The sequence below is a fragment of the Saccopteryx leptura genome, chromosome 9 (genome assembly GCF_036850995.1).
Source record: "Saccopteryx leptura isolate mSacLep1 chromosome 9, mSacLep1_pri_phased_curated, whole genome shotgun sequence".
NCBI lineage: Eukaryota > Metazoa > Chordata > Mammalia > Chiroptera > Emballonuridae > Saccopteryx > Saccopteryx leptura.
The window spans coordinates 34,060,481-34,087,675 of NC_089511.1; the positions used below are offsets into that span (position 1 = coordinate 34,060,481).

Consider the following 27,195-nt stretch of genomic DNA (forward strand, 5'->3'; position numbering starts at 1 on the left):
ACGTGAGGCCTCAGCGGATGACATTTAAGATGTGGTTGAAGAGAGGTCAAAATATAGCAGAAATTCAGGCAGCATCTCAAGGGACCTTTGACCTCCAGTCCTGAACAGTAGATGATCCTGCTGTCCACCCACTTGCCAAGTGACCCTACACAGCCATACACCTCTCTCCTCCAGCCCCAGACTTCTCATGCCTAAAGTGGGAGTAAATTTGCAGTATTGCCCTAGCAGCTTGATGGAGTGATCAAAAATGAACCATTTTTACGTATTTTTGTGCCTTAGGAAGCATCAACCATTCTGATAATATCAACCTCCATTTCTTTTTTTAGCCATGTCACGTTGTCACGGAGTCTTGTTCAGCTCTCCCCCCTAAGCCTCCCTATGTGTGCTCCTAAGACCTTCCGTGTGTGAGTCATTTATCTTGCTAATAATCCCAATGATCGGGGCAAACAGAAATTCACATGCACGTTTTCCGAAAATAGGAAACCAATACAGATTTTAAAATGATTCTTCCAGTCTGACTGAGTGGAGCTGAAACTCAGGGAAGAAGAGGTTGCTTTTCCTTTATGTGGGCTAGTCATCAGGTAAAGTAATGAAACCAGATGCCTTCGTCAGATGCAGGGAGGGATGAGGGGGTGTTCTGATTCTCTACAGACACTGGCCCCCGGGTCCCAGTTTCCTCGTCTGCAGAGTGTACCTACCCTGCCTTGCACAGTGCCCTGCACTTAAACCGGAGCCAAACAAACAGATCAGAGTTCGGGACTGAGGGTCTGGCAGCGTTTTGACCTGACAGGTAAAACTAAGGTGCAGATGTAAAACCCACCAAGTATACATGGCCACAGTACAGACTTTGGGGGAGATTATTCAGCAATACCATCATAGCCTTCATAGTGTGCAAACCTCTGACCCTGCAACTCCACTTCTAAAAGTGTATCCTCGGGTGCATCAGGAAGGTGGCTATACCAGCAGCGTGGTGCTCAGGAGCACAGGCTTTGCAAGTGACCTGTGTTTTGATTCCATGCTTCGTGACTTCCGAGCTGGGTATTGGAGCCCCCCCACCCCCGCCCCGCTTCACCTCTCCAGCCTTGATTTACTGATGGTGTGAGATGGGAGACGAGCCAGGTCGACACGAACATGAGCCCATGTGTGTATGCGTGCTGGTCCAGTAAGATTTGGTAGCCTTTTCTTCTTGTGGGAGAAATAGCATGTCTGATAGTTCTTGGGAACAGTAAAAAATACAGAGTTGCCTGAGGTTAATGGCAAGGGGCAGAGTTACAGCAAGTTCTGGATCCTCCCCCAGAGAACCTCATCTGATTGCCTCAGGCCAGCTTGCTAGGGAAGTCCTACCTCTGGTTGCTCAGGGGTGTTGGGGAAATCAGAGTTTGAGCAAAGCCTTGGGGATGTGGCCGAGCAGCGGTAGGAAGGCAATCTCCTTCCGAGTTCCGTCTGCAGCTGGGCCTGCTGTGGCGGGAAAGGCTGGGTGGGAGGAGGGGCTGCAGGAGGTCAGGAAACCTCCCACCAGAATGTGATTGCCAGCCCCTGTGCCCCCCTCCTGTTCTCCACAGCTGCCTGTGCTCAATTCCTCCCATGGCTGCCCAGCGCCCTGAGAATGCGTTCCAGGCTCCCACCATGCGGACAAGCCCTCCCCGCACATCTGGCCCAGCACACCTGGCCAACCTCTTCTCTGGAGCAGCTGCTCTCCACTTCATCTACCTTCCCAGTTCCTGAACTTTCCAAAGTCATCACTGCCTAGGCCTCTATGCAGGCAGTTCCCACTGCCCAGACCACTCTCCTCTGCTCAGCAGACCCTCAAGTCTTCCCAGCTGATCTTCCGTCTCAGCGCAGATACCCGCCTTCCAAACCCCTAGTCCAAAGAAGCCCCTTGCCCCAGCACTCTCAGGGACATCCCCTTGAGACTGTCTCTCAGTTTTTATCTTATTAACTATCTCTTACCCTCCCCCTGCCCTCCAAAACACACACACGCACGCGCGCGCACACACACACACACACACACACACACCAGATGCTCCATAAGGCCTTGCTCATAGCTGTGTTCCCAGCTCTGTGCACAGTAGTTGATGGTTGGTAGAAACTTCATAAGGTTTAGGGAATAAATTATAAAAGTGCAATTGTGGGAAAATTTATTCTGCTACTAGCCTGTAGAAAAGCATTTTTAAATCCACACTCTGGAATTGCAAAGATTCGCTGTGATTTAAAAACCCTGAGACTCAGAGTCTGGATCTACAGGGGTATGGGTCCCCACTGGGCTCCCCTCTGGCTTGCCCAACACTTGAGGTGTGTGATCCTAGCGTACTCAGAGTGACTATCACCTTGTCCTGCAGAGAGGCCCAGAATTACATTTCCTTCCTGGAGGAAAAGGGTGGGATGACTTCCAAGGCCCTCAGCACGAATGGCCCTTTCACCCTGCTGCTGGGTCTATGAATAGGCTTGGCGTCCCTGCCCTCTTCCCCGAGAGATGTGAGATGCCCGGGCTAAGGGGGCCCAGAGACCGCACTATGAGATGACGGTGCACAAGGCCCCAGGGCCCCAGTGCTGCGGCCCACAGTGCCCTCATGGTGCTCAGGTCTGGGCCCCCACTTGGTGCCTTTCCGTCTCACTGTGTCCCCTCCTTCCTGAGACCATAGAGGAGGCTTCTGGGAAAGGATGACTCACGCACTCCCAGAATTTTCTGGCGAGGAAGGCGCTGGGAGAGCTTCTCATTAGCCTCAGGCTGGACCAGAAATAGCCACAATAATTCAGTCTGAGCTTGAACTTGTGCTGTGGGGATTCTGCTTTGGTAAATAAATACAGCCCCTCTGTCCACTTGAAATGTTTTGGGATACTTGTTTTCTTTTTCATGTGAATTTTTTTTGTTAATGGCGAACTGCATTGTTTTGATAAAGAACAAAATAAAGAGGGGAAATTGCCTCCATGCCAGCCCCAGGCTACACTTCTCTCTTCTCCTCCAGTCCTTTTTCCTATGGGTACACAGTTGTAATTGCAGTAACATTAAAGCTCATTCACAAAGGATGACACACAGTAGGATTAAGTAATTATTTGTTGACTATAAGATATTTTGTTTACTTAATTATAAAGCGAAGGTTCACTGATGTTCTAATTGTTTTCTAATTGCATATACACCGATTGTGATTGCATCAATTTTTTTAGGATTTATTTGCCCTTTTACTATATTTACATTTTACCGCCAATTAATCAGGATTAGAAGAAATACTGCTGCAGTTGAGCATTTTTCTTCACCTGTTTTTGAGTGTTTTGAATTATTTTCTTAGGATAAATTCTAAGCATTTAAATTTCTGGGTCAGAGGAGAAATAAGAATTATAGAAACTGCTTTCTAAAGTCATTATCCCTGTTACCAAGATTGTTTGAGAATATTGGTTTTATCATAACCTAGTCAGCATTTGGGTTATTTTTAAATTTTTGCTAATTTAGTAGTATAAGATGGTACCTAGTTGTTTTAACTTGCCTTTCTAGATATGTGGTTATTAGTATGGGTTAAAAAAAATTGTCTAAGCATTTAATAATGGTGTTTCCTCTCGTGTGCCTTATCTATTTGAGTAGTTTATATATTATAGATTTTAGTATATCTGTTAGAATATAGATTTTTTTATGGTTGGATTTGGGTGAATTTATAATATTGATTGACTCAATTTTCCTATCACAGTGACTGCAAACATTTTCCTAGTGTGTGATTTTTTTTTCATTTTACTACCAGGTGTGTTATTCTAGATGTGACTTCTGTTCCTGAGAGTCTGGGAACACGATGACTAGAAGGACCTCAGAGCTCTAGCCTGGCCTCGATGTCTCAGATGGGGAGGCCCAGCCCAGAGAGCAGAGGCCAGGGCTCACTGAGGGCTGGTGAAGCAGGATCCGGGCGACCCGACCCAGCCTGCCTCTCCCAGCCGCAGGCCCTCTGAGCGGCAGTGTGTGCCTGTCTGAGCCCCTGAGGGCCCCGGGTGCTCTCCTGACCCAGAAAGTTCTTTTACACTGGGGCTTGTGCATCTCTTTTTTGAACCAAAGCAAGATTTATAGGACTCTATAAGGGTGTGCTGTTGCCACTTTGATGACAAGGAACCAGCCATCCTTTCTTTCTGACTCAGGGCATTTAAAAATACCATTTAAAAATATCCTGGGCTGGGGAATCTGGAGAAACCCATAATCGATTTAAGAACACGAAGCTCTAAACCGGCAGTAAATGCAGTTTTGATATTGAATTACGCTCAGAAGATGCATTAGTTCATCAATATCAGCAGCTGTCTGCCCTGTGTGACCCTAGATATTTGGGTCTGCACAAAGGGAGGAGCGGGATGTGCCCCCGGCTCGCGATAGGCTCCTGCCTGGAGTAGTTTTGGCAGTCAGAGGGCCTCCACTTCCTGCTTCGCTGTCTGCCCCTCGTCACGGGGAAGGGAGGGCCCAGACTGGCAGGTGACTCCCGAACTGGCTGTCAGGAGACCTGGTTTAGAAGCAAAGATGCTATTCCCAGCTCTGCTGCTACGTAGCCTGTGTCACCAACTCTCTGGATCCTTAGCTTAGACTCCTTAGAGCATGTTCACGGTCAGGTCTGTTCTTCAGTCAGCAGACATACAGGGAACACTTACTTAGTCAAGATTCGGTGCTGGCCACTTAGATTGCTACAAAGGTGGCTAAGATCTTGTCCACTCTCCAGAGGTTATACTTTAGTGAGATAAACAAAAATACTAATATCTACCCGTCAAACAAACAGAATTATAAATGAATGTAAGTAAAATGCCAGGGTCCACAGAGGACTCGGTAAGTAAATTCTTTTCAGTAGGATTGGAAGGAAGCTTCTCAGAAGAGCTAGTACTACACCAAGCCTTGAGGGGTAGTTAGAATACCAGGTGGGGATGAGGGAAGAAGATAGAAGAGAAGGAAGAGGGTGCCCAGCCTAAGTAACAGGAGGACAGACACCAGAAGGCAGATGTCATTTTCCACCATGGCTGTAGAGCAGGGAGAAGGGTGAAAAGGAGAGGCTGGGTGCAGGTGGCTGATGGCGCTCAGAAATCATTGGAGGGTTTGAGAGAGATGGTGAGGAAGGACATATACCTGAAGCCTATGAAGGTTCTGGGTCTTGAGTGAAAGAATGCTAAGAAAGGAGACCGGGAGCCCTGGCCGGATAGCTTGATTAATGGTTGGAGCATTGTCGCAACGCACAGAGGTTGCGGTTCGATCCCCAGTCAGGGCGCATACAGGAATAGGTCAATGTTCTCCCTTCCTCTCTTGCTAAAATCAATAAAATAAATATTAAAAAGAAAGAAAGAGGGAGGGAAGGGAAGGGAAGGGAAGGGAAGGGAAGGGAAGGGAGCCCAGGCCTAGGAGGTGAGGGGCCCATGTGCTTAGCAGAAAGAAGCGTCGTTTCTTGATGCGCCTGACGACAACTATTTATTTTCCTTAGCTGTTGACCCCAGTGGCAGTGGGCTGCAGGTGTGTCTCTAGTGACTGATTCCAGCCTGGGTCAGACTTTTTACTTATTGGCCTCAGACTGGTAGGTGGAGTGGGGTGAGGGCCGACAGATGCAGCCCTCTTGAAGTCTGTTTGCTTAGTTTGGAGAAAGCCTGATTGTTGGTATTTATTTTTTCACTTATTCAACAAATACTTATTGAGTGCCTACCATATACACACCAGGTGTTTAACAGTAAAGCAGACAGGAGGAACATGACAGTAGTGTAGAAATGTCCCAAATTCTGGAAGTTTGGAGCCTCTTCTCTTTACATGGAATTGGATACCTAATTCATTCATTAAACCTGGTTTCTCAGTGCTGAATTTCCTTGACACAAGGAGAAATTGCTGTCCTGCTGATCATGTTTATGTGCTTCCATCCCAGATGCCTTAGAGTCACGTGAGCTTCCCCAGAGGACTCATTCCTGGTGACCAGAAGTTGCCAAGCAAGTCACATGTGCTTAGCAAGCTCCCACTTGGTCTCCAGCTCCCACTGACACTCCTGGGAATCCAGTCATCCGGCCTCCGCACCTGGCACCCTCCTTGACAGCCCACCTGAGCTATGGAGGCCCCAGAGGTCCCCGTGGGCTCGCTGATTGACTTTGAGACTGAGCCATCCACCTCCTCACCTGTGGAGGAGCTGCCACCAAAGCTGCAGGATGGGGACAGCTCCCAGGGCGACGGCGCATCAGAGAGTGAGACCACGGAGTCAGCAGACAGCGAGAACGACATGGGCGAGTCGCCATCACAGCCGTCCTGGGACCAGTACCGCCGCTCCTCCTCCAATGAGTCCTTCTCTTCCAACCAGAGCACGGAGTCAGCCCAGGACGAGGAGGCCCTGGAGCTCAGGGAGTTCATGCGCAGCTACGTGGAGAAGATCTTCTCCGGAGGGTAAGCCCCCAGGCCTCCCTGCTCTCAGCTCTTTCCCTGAGCAGAGCATCACCTGGGCCAGGTCTTCCAGCCCCTCGCTGGCCAGGGATGGGTCTCCCCACTGGTGCACACCCCACCCTAGGTTGCAAATAGAACCAGTTGGGGAATTTTTTCCCTTTCTTGCCTCCTACCACTGCTTTGACCATTCTACTGATAACCCTGACCTCATCACTGCTGAATCCAGGAGGACTCTAGTCCCAGTATCCGAGCACTTTCAGGTTTGCTCTGCATTGGCATTCCATGTCAGAGTCATGCTTGGCTAGGGGGCCACAGTTATTAGCTGGCATTAAACTTAGGGGCAATATAAGGCAAGAAGGTTTCAGTGACCCACGCTCCTGTGATGCTCATGGGCAGCTGAGCCTTAAGTGGCTGCTAGGATGGGGACTCTTCCTCGCCCCTCTTTCTTTCACGGTTCTTGAAGAGGGGAGTAAGGAGCATTGACAACTGGAGCAGCAGGAAGCAGAGGTGGGAGTTAGAATGCAGGCGAGAGGAGAAGGGAATCTGTGGATAGGCTTCTAGCTCTCCCACCCGCATGCGTTAGTATCTCAACCAAGGGCAAGGGGAGGCACACAAACCCAAATTTGCGGTGACAAGTATTGACTGGTGGTCACTGCAACATGTTTAGGGCTGAAGGTCTTGCTACTTAGACTCTGTAGACCTGAATTATCAGCATCACTGGGAGCTTGTTAGAAATGCAGTCTTTCCTGATCAGTGGTGGCACAGTGGATAGAGTGTCAACCTGGGATGCTGAAGTCCCAGGCTTGAAACCCTGAGGTTGCAGGCTTGAGCCCAGGCTTGCCACCTTGAGCACAGGGTCACTGGCTTGAGCATGGGATCATCCACATGACTCCAAGGTCGCTGGCTTGAGCCCAAGGTTGCTGGCTTAAGCAAGGGGTCACTGGCTCAGCTGGAGCCCCTATCAAGGCTCATATGAGAAAGCAATAAATCAACAGCTAAAATGATGCAACTATGAGTTGATGTTTCTCTCTCTCCCCCAATGCTTCCTATCTCTCTCTGTCAAAAAAAAAAAAAGAAAGAAAGAGAGAAAGAAAGAAAGAAAGAAAGAAAGAAAGAAAGAAAGAAAGAAAGAAAAAAGAAAAGAAAAGAAAAAAGAAAGAAATGCAGGCCCTGGCCGGTTGGCTCAGTGGTAGAGCGTCGGCCTGGCATGCAGGAGTCTCAGGTTCGATTCCCGGCCAGGGCACACAGGAGAAGCGCCCATCTGCTTCTCCACCTCCCCCTCTCCTTCCTCTCTGTCTCTCTCTTCCCCTCCCGCAGCCAAGGCTCCATTGGAGCAGCATTTGCCTGGGCGCTGAGGATGGCTCTGTGGGCTCTGCCTCAGTCGCTAGAATGGCTCTGATTGTGGCAGAGCAACGCCCCAAGATGGGCAGAGCATCGCCCCCTGGTGGGCATGCCAGGTGGATCCCAGTCGGGCGCATGCGGGAGTCTGTCTGGCTGCCTCCCCGTTTCTAGCTTCGGAGGAATACAAAGAAAAAAAAAGAAAAAGAAAGAAATGCAGTGTTGAGCCACACTCAGCCACACTGAGCCTGGGGGCTGAGTCTGAATCTGCCTTTTTTTCTTCAAGAAGAAGGGAGAGAGAGAGAGAAAGAAGTGTCAGCTCCTACTCCACTTAGTTGTGCCATTGATTGCTCCTCATATGTGCCTTGACCGGTGCTCAAGCCAGCAACCCCAGGGTCAAAGAGGTGACCTTGGCACTCCAGGGCAAGGTTCTTTCCACTGCGCCACTGACCAGGGCTGAATCGGCCCTTTAATAAGGCCTCTCCACTACTCACGTGTTATAATCTGAGGCGTTCTGGAAGAGGGGACATTTTTAATTGTCATTAAAACATTAAGAATTTCTGCCTGTTGACACTCTGCAAAGAATATATTCATTTCTAGCATGATTTAAATCTCTTGTTTATAACCTGGCCAAGTTAGTTTCTGCTTTTTTCAGGTGTGCCTGTTTTCTATGCAGTTCAATAAAGGGACATTTTGAATGATTATTCAACTATTGACTATCCAAAAATGAACGTATGTTTGAATTTGAATGCATTCTGGGAGAGCCGTAGATGCAGCTTCCAGCTTATTCTGTTTGACTAACACTGACATTAGTCAGCTTCCTCTATGAAAAGGGGAGAAATCCCAGAGCTTGTCTGTTTGCTGGGAAGGCTGGTCTCTGTTTGTGGCATCCAGTTGGCGATATGGAACAGGGACACTGGGTTGCGTGCATTTTCAAGAGCATTCCAAATATCACTGCAAATGGCAAACTCATATTTCCTCTGGTGTTTGGTGATAAGTGAGACCAAGGTCTTTTCTACAAAACCTTAAATGAATGAAATATTGCACGAGCCAATTGATCTTCAGCCCCTGCTCCATTTTTGTAGTCATTAAATTTGGCGTAGAGTATTGGACCCCTATAAAGAGTGACCAGAAGTGGTTTGAGATTAGTGAGCACTTTGTCCACCCCGGAGGTGGTGATTCCCCTGCAGTCTCCAGTCTCCACCCCTCACACACGGAGTGGGTAGAGGTGAGCAGACTGGCTTTCAGAAGCCCACAGGAACAAGCAACCGCGCCCTCCTTCTGATTAGTGGGAGGTGCCATCAGACACGTGTCCTACTGAGACAGGCTTTCTTGAATTCAGTGGGTGGATCCTTGCTGGCCTCATCACCTCAGTGAGATGAGCTAGAGAACCAAGCCCTCAGAGCAGGGTGAGATCACCCATGTTAGTGCCTGGACCACCAAGGCAGGAAGACAAGGGAGAAGGAACATGGGCTTTGGAGCCAGGAAGCCTGGATGGAGCCCCCTGTTTGCTCCTCAGCTGTGTCTGATCCTCCAAGCCAGTCTCCTCCCCTTTGCAATAGGTGGGGGTTACCCAGAGGGTAAGATGACCTGATGTAGGTCAGGCAGCTGTCCTCAGCTAGGATGCAAATACTTATTAGTTCCTCTCTTTCTTCTTCTGCCATAACCTCTGCTATTTTTTTCAGAGAGGATTTGGACCAGGAGGAGAAAGCCAAGTTTGGGGAGTACTGCAGCAGTGAAAGTGGAAAAGGCCGGGAGTGGTTTGCCCGATACGTGAGCGCCCAGGTAACGGGGGGGGGGGGGGGGGGGGGGGGTGGTGCTTGGAGGAGTGCCCAGCAAGGGGAGGCGATGGGAGGGGCTGCCCATGGTAGCATTCTCCCTTCCTTTTCAATTCCTCCGCTCAGAAGAAAAGGGTCAAGGGAAATGACCCAACAGGAAAAAAAGTATCACTTATCTCAAGATGTTCTGAGAAGGCCTGTTTAGAATAGTGGGAAGTGGTCAGTGCCTTGTTTGGAGGCCACACAGGAAAGGAATGAGTGAGCAGACTGGCCTGTTCACACATGAAATTTCAGAAATGTTAGTTTTCTAAAGGCAGGCCTGTGGGTATGTCCATGTGTATTTTATTAAATAATCTCCAATATTCAGGTTATTTTTGTTTTTAAGAGAAAGAAAGAGGGAGGGACAGACAGACAGCAAGGGAGAGAGATAAGAAGTATCAACTCATAGCTGCAGCACTTCAGTTGTTCATTGATGGCTTTCTCATATGTACCTTACCAGGGGCTCCAGTTGAGCCAGTGACCCCTTGCTCAAGCCAGCAACTTTGGGTTTCAAACCAGCGACCTTTGGGCTTAAGCCACCAACCGTGGGGTCATGTCTATTAGCCCACGCTCAAGCCAGCGAGCCCGCACTCAAGCTGGTGAGCCTGCACTCAAGCCAGCGGCCTTGGGGTTTCAAACTTGGGTCTTCTGCATCCCAGGTTGACACACTGTCCACTGTGCCACCACCTGCTCAGGCTGATATTCAATTTTTCTTAAAATATTTTCAAGCCAGTGACAGCCTATAAGTTCAGAAAATAATTAAGTTTTGTAAATATCCAGTAGTGTTTTTTTCCTGTACAGTGGCTCAAGTGCTTAATTAAAAAAATTTTTTTACAACAAATAATTTATTCTTCAAAGAAAAATTAGAAAATACAGGTAAGCAAAAATAGAAAAACTACTCCTAAATCTACAATCCAGAAATAGCCAGTGTTATCATTGTGGGGTTCTGTGCCCTCATACTTTTTTGTGTGTGGGATTCCTAGTTTTTAAAATCTTTTTTTTTTTTTTTTTTTCATTTTTCTTAAGCTGGAAACAGGGAGAGACAGTCAGACAGACTCCCGCATGCGCCCGACCGGGATCCACCCGGCACGCCCACCAGGGGCGACGCTCTGCCCACCAGGGGGCGATGCTCTGCCCATCCTGGGCGTCGCCATATTGCGACCAGAGCCACTCTAGCGCCTGAGGCAGAGGCCACAGAGCCATCCCCAGCGCCCGGGCCATCTTTGCTCCAATGGAGCCTTGGCTGCGGGAGGGGAAGAGAGAGACAGAGAGGAAAGCGCGGTGGAGGGGTGGAGAAGCAAATGGGCGCTTCTCCTGTGTGCCCTGGCCGGGAATCGAACCTGGGTCCTCCGCACGCTAGGCCGACGCTCTACCGCTGAGCCAACTGGCCAGGGCTTAAAATCTTATAAGGCACCCTGCCTGGATAGCTCAGTTGGTTAGCATCGTCCAGAAGTGCAGAGGTTGTGGGATCGAGCCCCGGTCAGGGCTCAATATTCCTGTTTCACACTTGTGCACTCTCTCTCTCTAAAATCAATAAATAAAATTAAAAAATATTCATAAGGCGATACAGGAATACGTCTGCCAGTGCTCCAAAGAGCTCTGGGCATGTGCGGGGGTCCTGGTTTCTGTAGAGCAGAGGAGGCTGTCATGGTCCTGGACTCTTATCCCAGATGCCTCGGGAGATGCTCACCCGGCCGCCATGGCCTCTCTGGGCTGCAGTGTGCCTCTGCCACCTGGCTGCCCCGTGACGTGTCCTCCCTCTTCCCGGGCAGCGCTGCAATTCCAAGTGTGTCTCGGAGCCGACCTTCTACCGCCTGGTGCAGTCTTTTGCGGTGGTGCTGTTCGAGTAAGTACTGCTGTTGCTCGGTGCCTCTGTCCTCAGGAGCTCATCTTCGTTCCCTTCCTGCCCCACAACAACCCAGCTGTGTGGAGCAGCCACACAAGTCATCAGCTCACAGTGGCTGTGATGCACCCAGCGTCAGCTAAAAGGAGAAGTCGTGCGCAGAATCCCGTGGGAGGGAGCTAGTGAGAATCCCTACCTGGCAGTAGGGATGAGAGGACCGCAGCTGGTGTGAGTAAATTCCTCCACTTGGGTCGTCAGGACAGGCTGTGATTACACACAGTTGGCCTTACCCTCCTCCAGCAGAGATCTGGAATTTTCTTGATTTCCTGTTGTGAAGTCTTCACACTGGGTAACCACCCACTTAATGATAGGGTAGGATGACATAGTGTGCTCTGAGTAAGAATTGCACTGCTGGGGCCTTTTATCTCAAAGACGTCCGTAGACAGTGTGGGGCGGTGGGCAGGGCCCTCCTGCCTCTGTGTAGCTGTGGGAGGCAGGACACGGGGCTCACGGGCTGCCCTGCTGAAGCCCCATGGCTCTAGGGCTGCCAGATCCACTTCAGACATCATGGACTTGCATTAGAGCAGGTGACATGTCCTCTAAATTATGACTCCAAGGGATGCATTTAAACCTGGGGAAAGCCTTGCAGTGGCTTTAATGATCCAGGTAGCTGAGGCAGACCGTGGGTGGGAAAGGAAGGGGCTGACTTGACCATCCTTGCGTTCTCCTTCCCATCACCTCGGTGTGGCCTCAAAGCAGGTCCTGGCCCCGTAGCTTATACCATGGTCACCTCTCTGTCCCCATGTCCATTTTATGCTTCCCTTCCTTCTTGTAACAGAAATGGAGCTCTTCTCTTCACTCCTAATTCCCCTGTGTATTGGTGTCTCCGCACCTATTCCGCCACAAACATGGGGCATGCATGTCCTGGCGGAAAGTGACCGAAAGAGCCGAGGATCTGTGTGTTTCAGCCCCACTCCCTGCTGTGTGCCTGTGGGTCACTCCCCTAACTGGGCCAAGGGGGGTTATCTTTGTTGCCCCTCCTAAGTAGCATCTGGGGATGGGGTATTAATTTAGGCACATTGGTAAAGTATTTTGGTCTTGTTTCATGAACTTACAGTGGGAAAATCAGGTGGGATGGTCACTTAGCCAGTCAGCCCTCTTCTCGTTGCAGATGTCATCAGATGGACGACTTTGGGCCTGCCAAGAACCTCATGACTATGTGCTTCACTTACTACCACATTGGTAAGACACAGAGCGGGCTCACGCGGAGGGCAAACTCGGAAACTCAAGACTTGCAACTTATAACATGGCATCAACAGAGGATTTCTTCCCCATGAAAGGCAAAGCTGTGGGCCTTCCAGAAAACAAGAAAAGCTGATGCTGGGGAGGGAATGAGCAAGGAGTGAGATTCCTGAAATAGGAGGAGATGTGGTCTGTACTGTGGGTCAAGTCATTGGCCGTCCACAGCACGAGGGAAGTCGCCCAGCCATTAGGGAGTGAGAAAATAAGCGCATTCTGCAGACATCCGTGGCAGGCACAAGAATTGCTGACGTAAGGTCATCAGTTTTAGGTTTTAGCAAAACACAACATAGTTGGCTGCTGAAGGAAGGTGAGAGGAGCAGGCTGGGATTGTAGGCTGGGAAGCATTCCCAGGTGTCGTCTAGAGACGCCTTCATCGCCTGACCAGGCGGTGGCGCAGTGAATAGAGTGTCGGACTGGGATGCAGAGGACTCAGGTTTGAGACCCCGAGGTCTCCAGCTTAAGCGTGGGCTCATCTGGTTTGAGCAAAAGCCCACCAGCTTGAACCCAAGGTCGCTGGCTCCAGCAAGGGGTTACACTCGGTCTGCTGAAGGCCCGCGGTCAAGGCACATATGAGAAAGCAATCAATGAACAACTAAGGTGTTGCAACGCGCAGTGAAAAACTAATGATTGATGCTTCTCATCTCTCTCCGTTCCTGTCTGTCTGTCCCTGTCTATCCCTCTCTCTGTCTCTGTAAAATAAATAAATAAATAGAGACGCCTTCATGGAGAGTGCAGACTTTATGCTGAGGCTGTGGCAGCTTCTGGATCATTCCATTGGAACTTTCTGGTACATTGGAGCTTCAGGGCTCCCCGTCCTAAGTTGCTACAACAGAGTCCCATTCAGGCTACTATAAGGAGAAGGGTCTGGGGGCCCACATGTGGACTGGAGCTGGGTCAGGGCAGTGCTCACACTGGTCCCCCTTCTGATCCTCCCTTCATGATCCACAGGTTCCCTCTTGTGGTGTGTCCCTGTCCTCTGCAGCCAGGCGTGGTCCTCTCCTCACTCCCAACAGCCATCCTCTGCATGCCCCGCAGTTCTGTTGGCCATAGCTGGTTTGACTCCTTGAGCTTGGCCAGGCCTCCACTGGGCAGGCTCTTGATGCTGGGCCACTCATTGGCTGCCTCTGGGTCAGATGGGAATGCCTCATTCAACCTGTGCCTCCTCCTTCTCAAAGAACAACTAGCCACTGCTTATCTGAGTCACATCTGTGCACAGAACAGCTTAAATTAGTAGGAAATACCCTGTACCTTGGCCTGTAGAGGACCCTTTGACCTGTAGGGAGCACCTTGGCCTATAGGGGCATCTTGGCCTGTAAGGGATGCCTTGGCCTATAGGGGGCGTCTTGGCCTGACGGTCCATACACTGCCCTTAGAAAGGGACATTCCTTGTGTTGCCTCTACTCACACTCTTCCTTCTCCCAGAATACCCTCCTCTCACCATCCCCCTCATCCAGCTCCCTCCTGTTTCAGGCCCCAGCCTGGTGCCATCAGGCTTGTCTGGAATCTGCATGCCTCCTCCTACCACAAGGAAAGACCCTTTCTTCTGTTGTCCTCCAGGCCTTGGCCTCCCTGCCATTTTATTGCTTTCTCTCTTACTCTGTCACTCTGAGTGCACAGTGCTCCCCTTTCTGAGCTGTGTGCTTCTTGGGGGCTGATCCTTGCCTGCTCCTTTGTTAGCCCCGCGGCACCTGGCTGACCCCTTGTACAGCCAGTTCTCAGTGACTGCCCTGAGAGAGGAGGTGCCCGGGTGCACGTCTTCTCCGGGTGCCTCTGAGCCTTCTGTTTCTCTCTGCGGGTCCAGCCACTGTGGAGGGAGGTCTCCCTGCGGCACCAGAGCAGCTCCAGCAGCTCAGAGGAGTTCCTTTCTGCTCTTTGTTGTTGCTGCTGCACAATACAGTTCTTATTCCCATTCTCTTCCCCCCACCCCACCCCATCTCCAGGTAAGCCACACCTGCTTCCCTCAGAATCCAAGGAGAAGCCTGCAGGGAGCATTGACTCCTACTTGAAGTCTGCCAACAGCTGGTTAGCTGAGAAGAAGGACATCGCTGAGCGGCTGCTGAAGAACACGTCGGCCAAGACAGAGAACGTCAAGGGCTTCTTCGGGGGTCTGGAGACCAAGCTGAAGGGACCCCTGGTCAGGAAAACTGAGTACGTGTCGCCTGGTGTGCATCCCCGTCTGACTGTGGGGATGGGCAGGCGTGCAGGTGTGATACACCGCAGAGGTCCAATTAAGTCCCAGGTGAAGAGGAGGCCCTGCCTGCTAATGGAAGTCTGTTCGCCCTTGGCAATCCTTGGGGCGCGAGAGCTGCTCCGAGAAGCGCAGCTGCCAGCCCAGCTTGACTCCCTGCCCCCCAGGGTTTCCAAGGGTTTCCAAATGCCATTGTGTTTGTTGACATGCAGGATGTCCCCTGTGGGTCTGTGTTTCCTAGGATGGATGAGGAGCATATGGAAATTGTCAGTTGGCAGGAGGGAAATTACAAACCCTCCCTCCTCCTTCCTCTTCTGACTGTGGTGAGAACTTGTGTTAAAAGAACGAGGTAGACGCAGGACAGCAGCTGTCCACAGAAACTTGGGTTCCTTATAACAAACAGGCGTGTAGAAGCTAAAGCTTCCACAGAGAGAGGGGGCACATCAGCAAGAGAGCCCTGGGCCAGGTGCCTGTGCTGGCCACCCCGGGGTCCCTGCTGTCACCTCCAGTGGCTTGGTTACAACTGAGTCACTTGGCTTTCTTCCTTTTCTGACCCACATAGCACAAAGAAGCCTAAATTCCAAACCAAAACAAAAAAATGGCAATTGACAAATGCAGCATTGATTTAATAGAAATTTTTTCTAGAGAAAAAAATAACACATTAAATGTACACATTGGTTATGAGACTGAATGCCGTTTCAGCAATGTAAAATGGTTTCTTTGAGAAGGTGTGGGGGTCCTATTGTCACTGCTGTGGTTTCTGTCCCTTAGGGAGGATGAGAGCAAGCCCAAGGACAAGCCACAGAAGACTGGTGAGTGCCTCCCAGCTGCCCAGCCTCCCTAACCCAGGTCCCAAGGGGAGTCTTCAACCAGCCCACCCTTAACTGGCAGCGCTGACAAGCAGGTCCCTAACTGTCCTGGGCTCCACTGCCCCTGTCGCAGAAGGTGCTGCCACAGGTGACTCCACAGTTGTCTCAGCTCCAGTCTGTTTTCTTCCTGAGCTTCTGAGAAGGGCCACTCCTCCAGGGGAGGCTGCAGGAACTGAGCTCCTTATCCCAAGGAGGTTAAGGGGTACAGGAGCCTTCCAGGGACCCCTCCCTCGGAAAAGCTGGTTGCCAGGCGTGAGGCACGTCATTACTGCCCACGGGCAACAGAAACGCTCTCGTGCAAGTTCAACTGCATTTCCATGGCCTTTGGGGTGAAGCAGTGGCTTCCGCAGCATCTCCATGGCTTTGCCGACCTGTGGGTGCGACCAGAGCCACGCTCAGTCTTTCTTACGCCCCACCACCCGCAGTGACTGTGTGCAGCCCGGAGGAGGAGAGGAAGGGGGAGAAGATCTACCTGTACACGCACCTGAAGCAGCAGCCCATCTGGTAAGGCCCTCTCCGTGCCTGTGGGGCAGCAGCCGCTGCACCTTCTTACCGTCAGAAATGAAGGTCACTCGTGCCCACGAGGACAGCTAAAACAAAACAGGTGGACAGTCTTCCAGGGTTAGTGAGGACGTGGAGAGATTGGAACCCTCATAGACTGCTGGTAGGATTGTCAGATGGGCAGCCACCTTGGGAAACAGTCTGGTGGTTCCTCAGAAGGTTAAACATAGAGCTATCCTAGGACCCAGCAATTCCACTCCTACGAACGTACTCAAAAGAATGCAAAAACTTGTGCATGTATGCTCATAATAGCACTAGTCATAATAGCCGAATGGCGGAAACCACCTGAATGTCCACCTGTGTGGACATTTGATATATGTATGGATACACAAAATTTAACCTATGCACGCCACAGAATATTGTCCAGCCATGTAAAGGAATGAAGCACTGATACCTGCTATGATGGGGACACTGGAACATGGTTTGCTACGTGAAAGAAGCCAGACCAAAAAACTGCATAGTGTGATCTCATTTACATAAAATGTTCAGGACAGGCAGACCCCTGGAGACAAAGTAGATTAGGAGTTGCCAGGGGCTGAGGGAAACGGGGAATGAGGAGTGACTACTAATGGGTCTGGGCTTGCTTTCTGGAGTGATGAGAATATTTCGGAAATAGAGAGTGGTGACAGTTGCACAACTCTGTGAATATACTAAAAACCACTGAATTGAATGCTTTAAAAGAGGGAATTTTATGGTATGTGAATTATATCCCCAAAAAAGCTATTTTATGTATATAAAGGTCATGGTTGAAGTGAGAGGGCCATGGTCAGGGGAACTCTGGCCTTCTGGCTTGCTCTGTGGATGACCACTGTGCTGCCTTAATCCCTCTGGAGCTTGGACACCACCACACTATGTTGACTCACAGTCGGCAGTGTGCTTGCACCTGGAACCCAGAGGGTATCAGACATGCCCCTCCCTCAGAGGCCACAGTCTAGCCTGCCAGAGAAGGGCGAGTGAGCAGTGTACCCAGAGGGCTGGGCTGAAGCTGTCCTGAAGACTCCCTAGGGAGGTCCCACCTAAGCTGGGCCAGGTTCAGGAAGAAGCAGGGGGAAGTGGATGCTGACCAGTCCCTGTCACAGCTGTCCAGTGATTTTATTTATTTATTTATTTATTTTCTTTTTTTTTTTTTTTTTTTTCATTTTTCCGAAGCTGGAAACGGGGAGGCAGTCAGACAGACTCCCGCATGCGCCCAACTGGGATCCACCTGGCATGCCCAACTGGGATCCACCTGGCATGCCCAACTGGGATCCACCTGGCATGCCCACCAGGGGGCAATGCTTTGCTCCTCTGGGGCGTCACTCTGCTGCATCCAGAGCCATTCTAGCACCTGAGGCAGAGGCCACAGAGCCATCCCCAGCGCCAGGGCCATCCTTGCTCCAGTGGAGCCTCGCTGCAGGAGGGGAAGAGAGAGACAGAGAGGAAGGAGAGGGGGAGGGGTGGAGAAGCAAATAGGCAACTCTCCTGTGTGCCCTGGCCGGGAATTGAACCCGGGACTCCTGCACGCCAGGCCGATGCTCTACCGCTGAGCCAACCGACCAAGGCCTTGTCCAGTGATTTTAGCTCAGCCCCTCTGGGCCTTGATTCGAGAAGAGCCCTGAAGAGCCAGGTGGTCTGTGTCTTAGGTTTTGCAGGCAACCACTCAACTCCACTGTTAGACAGTATGTAAATGAATGGGCGGGGCTGTGTTCCTATAAATATTGATTGACTAACAGGCAGCAGCCAGATTTGGCCCACCCACCAAATCGGTAGTTACCTGACCTCAATCTCCCTTCTTCTTTTTTTTTTTTTTTTCAGAGACAGAGAGAGAGTCAGAGAGAGGGATAGACAGGGACAGACAGATAGGAACGGAGAGATGAGAAACATCAATCATTAGTTTTTCGTTGCGTATTGCGACACCTTAGTTGTTCATTGATTGCTTTCTCATATGTGCCTTGACCGCGGGCCTTCAGCAGACTGAGTAACCCCTTGCTCAAGCCAGCGACCTTGGGTCCAAGCTGGTGAGCTCTTGCTCAAACCAGATGAGCCCGCGCTCAAGCTGGCGACCTTGGGGTCTCGAACCTGGGTCCTCGGCATCCCAATCCGACGCTCTATCCACTGCGCCACCACCTGGTCAGGCTCCCTTCCTTTTCTTATTTTTATTTTTCTGACCTTGATCTTCCTTAAGAGGAATGTTTCTTACTGTGTGTGCCTGTAAACGTGTTCACTCTCTGCATGTGGCCTATCCCTGCCAGGTTGCTGTGTATGTTACTAGCACCCGTTCTGGAAGAGCCGGTCTCTCTGACCCCCTGCCTTCTCTTGGGAGCCTCAACTGGAGATGGAGAAGCAGCAAAGGGCTGCGTCAGCATCCTGCCTGGGGCGGCTTCAGCTCCGACCTGAGGAGTCCAGGGTTCCCAGCTCCACTCACCTTCCTGCCGGCACTTCTCTCATGCAGAGTTGTCCCCCTGGGACAGACTGCAGATGCGCTCATGATGCGTGGCCGGGAGCCCCAGGGAGGCGCCTGATTTAGGATGAGGGCTCCTGCTCGTTCTCTTTCCGCAGCCCTTTCTCCCTGAGACTTCTAGCTGATCAGCCAGAGGTGGCGGGAAACGCCGCTCCCTCGTCCGGCGAGTAGGCCAGAGCTGCCTTCCCCTCCACGCGGGAGCACTGACCTGTGTCTCTGTCTCACAGGCATACGCTGAGGTTCTGGAACGCGGCTTTTTTTGATGCTGTCCACTGTGAGAGGAGAAAGCGGTCCCCCACGACCAGGTAGGAGCAAAGTCTGGGCCGGCCTTCCTCGGGAAGAGGACCGGGGAGCTTTCATCTCCTGGTTCTGAAGAGGAGAGCAGAACGGTTGAGTCCACGCGCCTGGTTTCTCCTTCAGCCCCTCCTGGCCTAGTGCCCGCAAGCTGCCTGTGGGTGCGGTGCAGAGCTTCGTGGGTGGGCGGGGTACTGGCTTGCATGAGCGCTTCCTGTCCCGGGGCTCCGGCATGACTTGGCCTGACCCTCCTAAGAAATGCAGACTCCCACTGAATGAAACTGTCAGGACCCCCTCGAGCGCACCCGCCTAGCCTCTGTGAGAAGTCCGAATCCTGAGCACGTATGGCGGCGGGCCGCAGGATCCGGGTGCGGGGCTGGCCGCCGCCCGGACTCTGTGCTTTCCCGTCTGAGAAATGCAGTTGCCGCTCTCACCTCACCGCTCCGGTTCGCAGCCCTTCCCAGCTTCCCTGAGGGCAGTCTTGCCACTTCAGAAGACCCCTTGGGTGAACCGTTTCACAAAGCACGCCGCGGCAGTGGGGGGTTGGCACTGATGCCACGGGGCTGGTGCTCAGTTCTCTCTTTGGTCACAGTGAGCTAAGGTTGCCACCCACTGCGCACAGCGCTGGGCAGGACAGGGGCAGCAGCCCTCCCGGTCTTGAGTGCCTTTACTGGCCCCACCGGTCCTGGGACTTGGAAGCCTCTGAACTGTTCCCCGTTAACAAAATGAATCCTCTCTTCCCTGACACTGGGGAGACCCCTTAGCCTTTGTCCCCAGCAGGAGAGAGCAGATCCTGCTGTTTATGCCTTCAGCCCACTGGCACATGGGGCATCTCAGGTGAAATCCTTCCGTTTGGGTGGCAACCAAACCCTAAGGGGAACGAGATGGCCAGCCTGCACCCAGCAGTCCGCTGTGGCTGCGTTTCCTGGGGCGGCAGTGGGAGCACTGGGAGGGTGGGGGCAGGGTGCTGACACTCTTCCCAAGGACTCTAGAGAGAACTCTACGCTCTGCCAGGAAACAAAACAAGGAAATGCTTAGATGCTCATAGGTGAATGGGGTTCTCTTGTTGCTTAGCTCTCAAACTCCTAGGAAAGAGATTTATCTCAAATACCCTGTCTCTCTCTGTCCTTCTCCGTTTCTGCCTGTAATAACCCTCCTTCTTTCGCTTGTTCTCTTTTTCCATCCACATATCTTGCATGACTTTGACATGTTCCTCTGTTGACCTGTTTCTGCTGCCGCTCCAGAGGGGATGCTGGAGAGGAGGAGAAGAAGAGGTGTGTGTCCACGTGACTTTGTTCATGTTACAGTGCTGCGGGCCCTCCCCCCAGGGCCACCTCAGGGCGGGTGAGGGGCCGGAGCCCAGACACAGGTGCCATCAGAGTGGGCTGCCAGCAGTGAGGGTGTCCCTGGGAGGAAGGCTTCGCGTTGACAGTCTGGTGATGAGTGAGAGGTCCCCAAGGACAGAGCACCCCAAAATAGGACACAAATAAGGCACCCAGCCCTCCCAGAAGGCCGAGCAGGAGTTCAGATAGGAGAGGGCAGTCCAGAAAGTCATCTCCAATTCTGAGCAAATCAAGCTCTCCACTGGCTACTCTGGCCCCTTACACACAGACCTGGCAACCACACCTGCGACTTCACCTGTGTCACACTCGGGATCCTGGCTCAGAAGCTGTGGGTGGTGCGGAGGTGTGTCTTTGCAGTCACATGCTCAGAGGTGTGTGGGGGTCTGCCAGACCCTCGCCCACTGCACAGTTTTGGGGAGTCAGAGAGAAGGGACACCTGCTCTCTCTCGCAGCCTAATGGGGAGCCTGTGCATGTGAGGGGTCCCCAAAGAGGGAGGCCTAGAACAGGGCTGGTTCCCGGTAGCCCGCAGTGGGGTCTGACTCTAATTGTTTGAACTTTGCATTTGTTGGACATCTCTTGTAATATATTTTTAGAGTTAAAAGCCTGCCTATTCAAAATATTGTTTCTGATACAATGATTTCTTTTTGCCCCTGTGGAAATTTCCCAAAACATGTTTCTTTCAATCCGTGATATATTTTTAGTACTTATTGTTCTATGAGAAACCTTGTTTCGTATGCTGCCTTACTGCGGCTCTAAAAGGAACATTTAGGCATAACCAACATCTCCTTCAATAGAAAGGCCCCGAGTTCCCACAGCCTCTCCAGGTGAGTGATTAGCCCGCCTTCCTGCAGTGGGGCTTCTTAGCATGGCTGCCGAGGCCCCAGAGGACGGGTGGGTGCTGAGCCCAGGAGTGGAGGCCAGCCTCTGGGCCTTGCAGGCCTCACCTGGGCAGGTGCGATCTGACCACGCCCATCTCGGGCCTGCCCCCTAGGGCACCCAGATGTGCCTCAGGCCTTACCCCGAAGAGGGGCAGGTATGCTTCAGTATTGGGGACAGGAAGGTTGGTTCCAACTCCAGGGCAACTTTTGTCCTCCAACATTATTTCTCCTCGTTGGTAAACTGCCAACAAGGCCTTCGGTGTCCTCTCTATCCTCAGAGGTAGAAGCATTTTCATTTCGGAAGGCTTCCCACCTACAGGCTGTTGGTCACATCCAAGCTCCCACTGCAGCAACCTAGACACATGCCCCGTCCTCTGTGAGTTTCGGACCTCGACTGATAGTGGGTGTTGGACTCAGTTTAATGGAATTGACTTGATTGTAGGCATCACCCGATCCACTGACCGCTAATGACCTTCCTTCTGCCTTTTTCTTCAGGGGTCAGACTAATGATCCCAGTTCTACTCCTAGTAAAAGCAAAAAGAATGACCTCCCCACGTGGGGAGGGGGGAGTGGAGTCAGGGCTGCTATGCTGCACGACCTTGGGGGGCCCTGGGGCTGCCAGTGTGCGGCCTGCACAAGTGTGCACAGTGCGCCCCGTGGAAACCCGGGGGTCCACGTGCCTGGACAGTCGTAAGGATGACCGCTGGGGAAGGAGGAGGGGATGAGTATAGTACCTGGAGGCATATTCTGGGTGTCCTCGCGGGTGTCCTGTCGGCATGAGGAGCCCGGGAGCTACACCTCCCCTCGCCGCCTCTGTCGCGCTGTGTCCTGTGGACCCGCTGAGCTGCGGCAGCCCCAGTGGCTCCCGGGCTGGGGGGGAGGGGAGAGGGAGGAAGGTGAAGTGTCGGTGTTCTTGGTTCTGGTTCTCTTCCTGCGACTTCTCCATTATCCCAACCCTCGTCCCTCATCCTGCCTGCTCTCTCCCTTTCCTTTGATCTTTCTCTGAATCCTGTTTAGTCAGGCTCATCATCCGGAGTGTAATTTATAAGGGGACACAGGCTAACATGAGCTCCTCCTCACCATCTGTATTGTCTGCAAGCAGCACACTCCTCAGAAAGACACAAGGGGCGTGGCGGAGTAGTGCTGGGCAGGGGGTATGGTCACCTGTCCACTCTGGGCAAGGGGGGAGTGATAGTCCACTGCAGTGAGCTGACGGGGACAGTTTTCATGCAGGGAGACAGACAATATCGTGCAAAAGAACACCCTCCCCTCCCCGACTCCTGCGCTCGCTGGTCTTTCTGGGGGGAGAACAGGCAGACATGTGTTTTCTAGTCCCTCCCATGAAGCCACACACAGACCGTGTCTCTTTCTCGTGGGGCCTTGGCACTTTGTGTTAGAGGCTTCGTGCTGTCTCCATGGCGGGCACAGGTCACGGTTCACTGGGGCCTGAGGGGGGAATGGGAGTCTGGTGCACGGGCTGTAGGCGGGGCGTGAGGAAGCCGGAGGGGGGGAAGTGACTGCAGACCCCTGAGGCGGCCTGGCCAGACAGTGTGGGCGGCAGGGCCCTTCAGTCTCCCTGCTCCCGGGGCCTCCGGCACTGTGACCCGCAGCGGGCTGGCCCCTCACCAGCAGACCAGAGCCACCAAAGTCAGTGAGCCTGGAGATGCAGCTCGCATCTGGGAGCCCCCTCACTGAGGTCTGGACGTCCACTCCCCACGGAGCCCTTTCCTCTACAGGTCTCTCTGCCCATAAAATGTGGCCTGACCTCCATCCTCCAACTGTAGAAAAGGACATGGGGGATACCATTCTTATCTCCTAGAGAACGTGCTAGGCAACCACTAAGCACACGTCATCTCTAGTCAATAGGAAGCGTGTGAGCCTTTGGCCCTCATCTTAGGAAAGATATCGATAAGTGGGATCGGGGCCCCTTGGGCAAAGCGTCAACACTCTGGCGGGCTTTGTGTGAAAGCGAAGCAAACAGCTCCTGTGTGAGGAAGGCCATGCTTGGGTACCGCTGACCCCTGTAGGTCAGAGCAGGGGAGGGGCAAGTGGCTGGGGACGCAGCGGTGCTCTGAACACCCTCTCCTGTCACCTCCTGTGCTTGCAGGGAAAAGTGGTGCCACATGACCCAGGAGGAGCGTGATGACAGCCTGCGGTTCAATGAGAACATCACCTTCGGGCAGCTAGGGTGAGAGTCCCGGGAGCCCGAGCCCCCGAGCCCCTGCCCCTTGTCACCTGGAGAGAGCGGGACGGGGTGGGGGCCAAACCCATGCCTTTCCTGACGCCAGGTCACCACAGAAAGAGAAAGCAGGGCAGAGGCGCTGGCACTGACCCCAGACCCAGTGAGGACTCTCCTGCCTCGCAAGGTCTCACGTCGGTGACAGTGTCAGCACGACTGTGAAACAGCTCAAAAGCGTGTGACTCATTCTGTTTGGCCTGGATGTGAGTTCCTAGTTCACCTGCCTCCTCTCCACGCCTTGGGGCAGGTGCTTTCACAGTGGACCTGTTGGCTGGCTGACCCAGGAACAATTTATTTTTACTTTTGTCCGACGACTCCTGGCAGGCTGCACACTGGGCCTCCAGGAGAGAAGGGCCCAGGTCTCAGTCGCCTCTCCCCAGAGCGGCAGGAGGGGTGCTAGCTCATGGTGTTTCTCCCTGCAGCACGTTCACACACAACATGCTGGCCTTCGGGCTGAACAAGAAGCTGTGCAATGACTTTCTGAAGAAGCAGGCCGTGATTGGCAACCTGGACGAGGGTGAGCGCGGCCAGGGGCAGCAGGGCTGGGGCTTTGGGAAGTCGCTCTGCAGACCAGCACTTCCCGCCCTGCTGAAAGTATGTTCCTACTTCAATGAGGAATAGGATGTTAAACTCTGTGGTTGGGTCACCCCTTCTCTGTTTTTGTCTACTTAAATGTCTCTCGTGCTCTTGGCAAATCCATTTTTGCCAGGCAGAATTGCCCAGGTGGGGGAGCTTTCCAGCTCAGTGTTCATGTTCAGGGTCAGAGGTAATGATGGAACTTGGGGCTCAGACTCTTAACTTGAAAATAGTCTAATTCACCACGTGTTGCACCTCCTTCTAAATGGCTACCATATGGCCTCTCTTTGTTTCTGCTTCTTTTTTTTTTTTTTAGGTGAGAGGAGGGGAGATAGTGAGACAGACTCCCACCTGTGCCCCTAGTGGGATTTACACGGCAGCCCCTCTGGGGCCGATGCTCAAGTACTGAGCTATTTTTAGAGCCTGAGGCTGACACACTCAAATCAGCCGAGCTATCCTCAGTGCCTGGGGTCACGCTCAAACCAATCAAGCCACTGGTTGTGGGAGGGGAAGAGGAAAAGAAGAGGGAGAAGAAGAGGGGGAGAATCAGATGGTCACTTCTCCTGTGTGTCCTGACTGGGAATCAAACCTGGGACGTCCATATGCAGGGCCAATGCTCCATCCACTGAGCCAGGGCCCTCCCTTTGTTTCTCAACCCACACTGCAATGGGTGGGGGTGGGGGCGGGGGTGGATAGAGAGCGGTTTTGATGTTTATATGAAGTTCTGGCTTCTGTAACAAAAGGGGATACATTGCTGATTTCAGCTCCCCTAGTCTATGGCTGTGGCCGCCTTCATGCATCGCCCGCTACTACAAACAGCATTTCTTCAAGGCCTCCGAAGCCTTTCACTTAAATGTGTATTTGGATTGACCAATGTTTCTTTCTGTAAAAGAAAGCAACTTCATCCTGCACCAAATTAAAAGGAGCTACAAAAGGGTGGCCTCGGGAGGTGGGAGAGTGTTAGAGGCACCCCTGGATGATCTCAAATTGTGTCACCAGCCCCACCACACCAGGAAAGGGCAAGAATACTGCCCCTCTCCTGCTATGTGGCCCCTGTGCAGTCTGCAGGACCCAGGCCTGTGACAGTTTACCTTCCCGCACTGTGCCATCCACAGGCTTCGAGGCGGGCCAGTGGGGCCACCCTCTGTGTTACTGTTTCTGTAAGAAAAGTCTCCCCAGTTCCAGGGAGCCCACTTCCAGGTGCATGTTTCTGCCTGCCATGCAGTGTGCTGGTGGCCGAAGGCTCTGTGTCACCACACAGCTCCTGAAGCCTGTGCTCACTGTTCACGGTGAGGTCCTGATTTGTCATTGCCCCAATGAGAAGGGCAGGACCAGCCTGTCCGTGCCACCATCTTTCTTCCCCGGGATAACATTGTTCTCTCTTCCAGAGCAATACAAGCAGCTGAGTGACTACATCGAGCAGATGACCACTGAGTAGGCATGGGAGGCCCCCCAAGGCACTCCTCAGGAAGACTGGACGAACACACCGCTCTCTTGGGCCAGCGACTGGTTGTCACCCTACCCGATGACCCTGCATGACATCAGCAGCACCCAGAGCCGCTCCACGCTGCCCCGGCACTAGCGGTTAGAAGACTGGTTGCCCATCCTCCCCACCTTCCCTCTGCCTGTGTCTACTTCCCCATTGATGTGCCAAAGTGTCCCCAGGATTACGTGGCTGAAACCCGGTGACCATCTATCCTCCCGAGCGTCAGGCCTGAGTCACGGAACTGCAGGAAAAGGAAGGAGGCACAGGGCAGTGTCCGCCTGCAGCCTCTGCAGGAGAGACGGGGTACACATGGGAATGCAGAGGAGGGCAGCCGTGAGCCAGCACACACCAGTGACATGGGGCAGTCACGGGTGACGATCTGGGACGCTCTGCTTCAAGCTTGGGACAGGGCAGGCTCCCACAGTCAGGGTTCCCGCTGAACGGCCCTGTGCGGAGGGACGGTGGGCCCTCTCAGTGTTAGCCTGTGGCTGGTGCTGGCCTTTTCCTGGCTCCCCACCCCCTGTGACAGGAGCTAGCGTCATGGGAACTTTGAGGAGGAAAAAGACACCTCTTAATTTAGGGAGAGAGGGTGGCCAGCATGGAGGGCCGGGCCACAGTGGTGTGGAGCACCCTGGAGACATCACTGAAGCAGCGTCACACCAGCACTGAGGTGTCCGCATCAGACTGTCTGAGATGTTCCTGGTCAGCCGGTGGCTTCCTTCTGCGGCAGATAAAGCCTGCCACTCCCTCCCAAGGAGCAGCATGGGCTGTCTGTCCCATGAAACAGCACAGAAAAGAGAAGTTCCTTCAGTAGCTGCAAGACTGCCGCCCTCTCTAAAAGCAAACAATGCTGCCCTTTATTTCAAAAAAGACAGAAAAATCTGTATCAGTATTCAGACAGCTGGGCACAGGTGGCTTCTGGGAGCGGTTGTACGAGGCCATTGAGCGGAGTGGCTTCAGTGTGTCGGGCCCTTCACCCCCTGGCAGCCCCAGGGAGGTGCCGTTCCCTCCTGCAGCCCAAGCTTGTTTGAGCTCTTTCCTGCAGACTCCGCAGACACCCCTCATCTCACCCCCCGTGCCTGGGGGGCATGACCCACCCAGCGGAGCTGAAGTCTGACCTGCAGCCCAAGCTTGTTTGAGCTCTTTCCTGCAGACTCCGCAGACACCCCTCATCTCACCCCCCGTGCCTGGGGGGCATGACCCACCCAGCGGAGCTGAAGTCTGACCTGCAAGCATCCAGCATGCTGGCTCCTCCACTGACCTTGAACTGCGCTCACGGGGCTCTGTCTTTATCCTCCTGTCCTGTGTCCCTGCTACCTCCTCTAAATCGACGTCACATTCCATTACTGTCTCCTCTTGAGCACAGCAAATACATGCCTGGTAGTCACATACCCAGCCAGCGCTTGAAAGGGTTCCCTGGTGGAATGCCTCCCTGGAATGTTCCAGAGAAGAGCAGATTGAGCCATTGAACGCACACCTGGATAATTATGAGAGGTGCCAGGAAACATGGCGCAGTCAGAGTGTGCGGTGTGAAATGTCGCGGCCAAAAGAGCTGGGGACCAGGGCTTCAGAAACCCACCTCGCTTTCTGATGGCCCTGTGTGTGTATGTGAGAGAGAGAGAGACAGAGACGTCAGCCTCTCTGATGATGTCACTTAAC

The 27,195-nt window shown here is 52.6% G+C and overlaps 1 protein-coding gene across 4 annotated transcripts in view; it reads left to right on the plus strand.

Annotated features, from left to right (window-relative positions):
* KIAA0513 (KIAA0513 ortholog) overlaps positions 1 to 25,763 on the plus strand; it is a 65,039-nt gene extending 39,276 nt beyond the window's left edge. For 3 of the 4 annotated variants that reach the window (XM_066350094.1, XM_066350095.1, XM_066350096.1), the window contains 12 exons: positions 5,859 to 6,364; positions 9,385 to 9,484; positions 11,289 to 11,362; positions 12,531 to 12,601; positions 14,602 to 14,809; positions 15,621 to 15,661; positions 16,144 to 16,222; positions 18,947 to 19,024; positions 20,258 to 20,287; positions 23,343 to 23,423; positions 23,897 to 23,991; positions 25,439 to 25,763. In XM_066350094.1, coding sequence (XP_066206191.1) covers positions 6,036 to 6,364; positions 9,385 to 9,484; positions 11,289 to 11,362; positions 12,531 to 12,601; positions 14,602 to 14,809; positions 15,621 to 15,661; positions 16,144 to 16,222; positions 18,947 to 19,024; positions 20,258 to 20,287; positions 23,343 to 23,423; positions 23,897 to 23,991; positions 25,439 to 25,488 — 1,236 coding nt within the window. In that variant the 5' untranslated portion in view covers positions 5,859 to 6,035 and the 3' untranslated portion in view covers positions 25,489 to 25,763. The remainder of the gene's footprint in view (positions 1 to 5,858; positions 6,365 to 9,384; positions 9,485 to 11,288; positions 11,363 to 12,530; positions 12,602 to 14,601; positions 14,810 to 15,620; positions 15,662 to 16,143; positions 16,223 to 18,946; positions 19,025 to 20,257; positions 20,288 to 23,342; positions 23,424 to 23,896; positions 23,992 to 25,438) is intronic. The other variant, XM_066350097.1, reaches the window with a different exon arrangement.
* Positions 25,764 to 27,195: the final 1,432 nt, after the last annotated feature.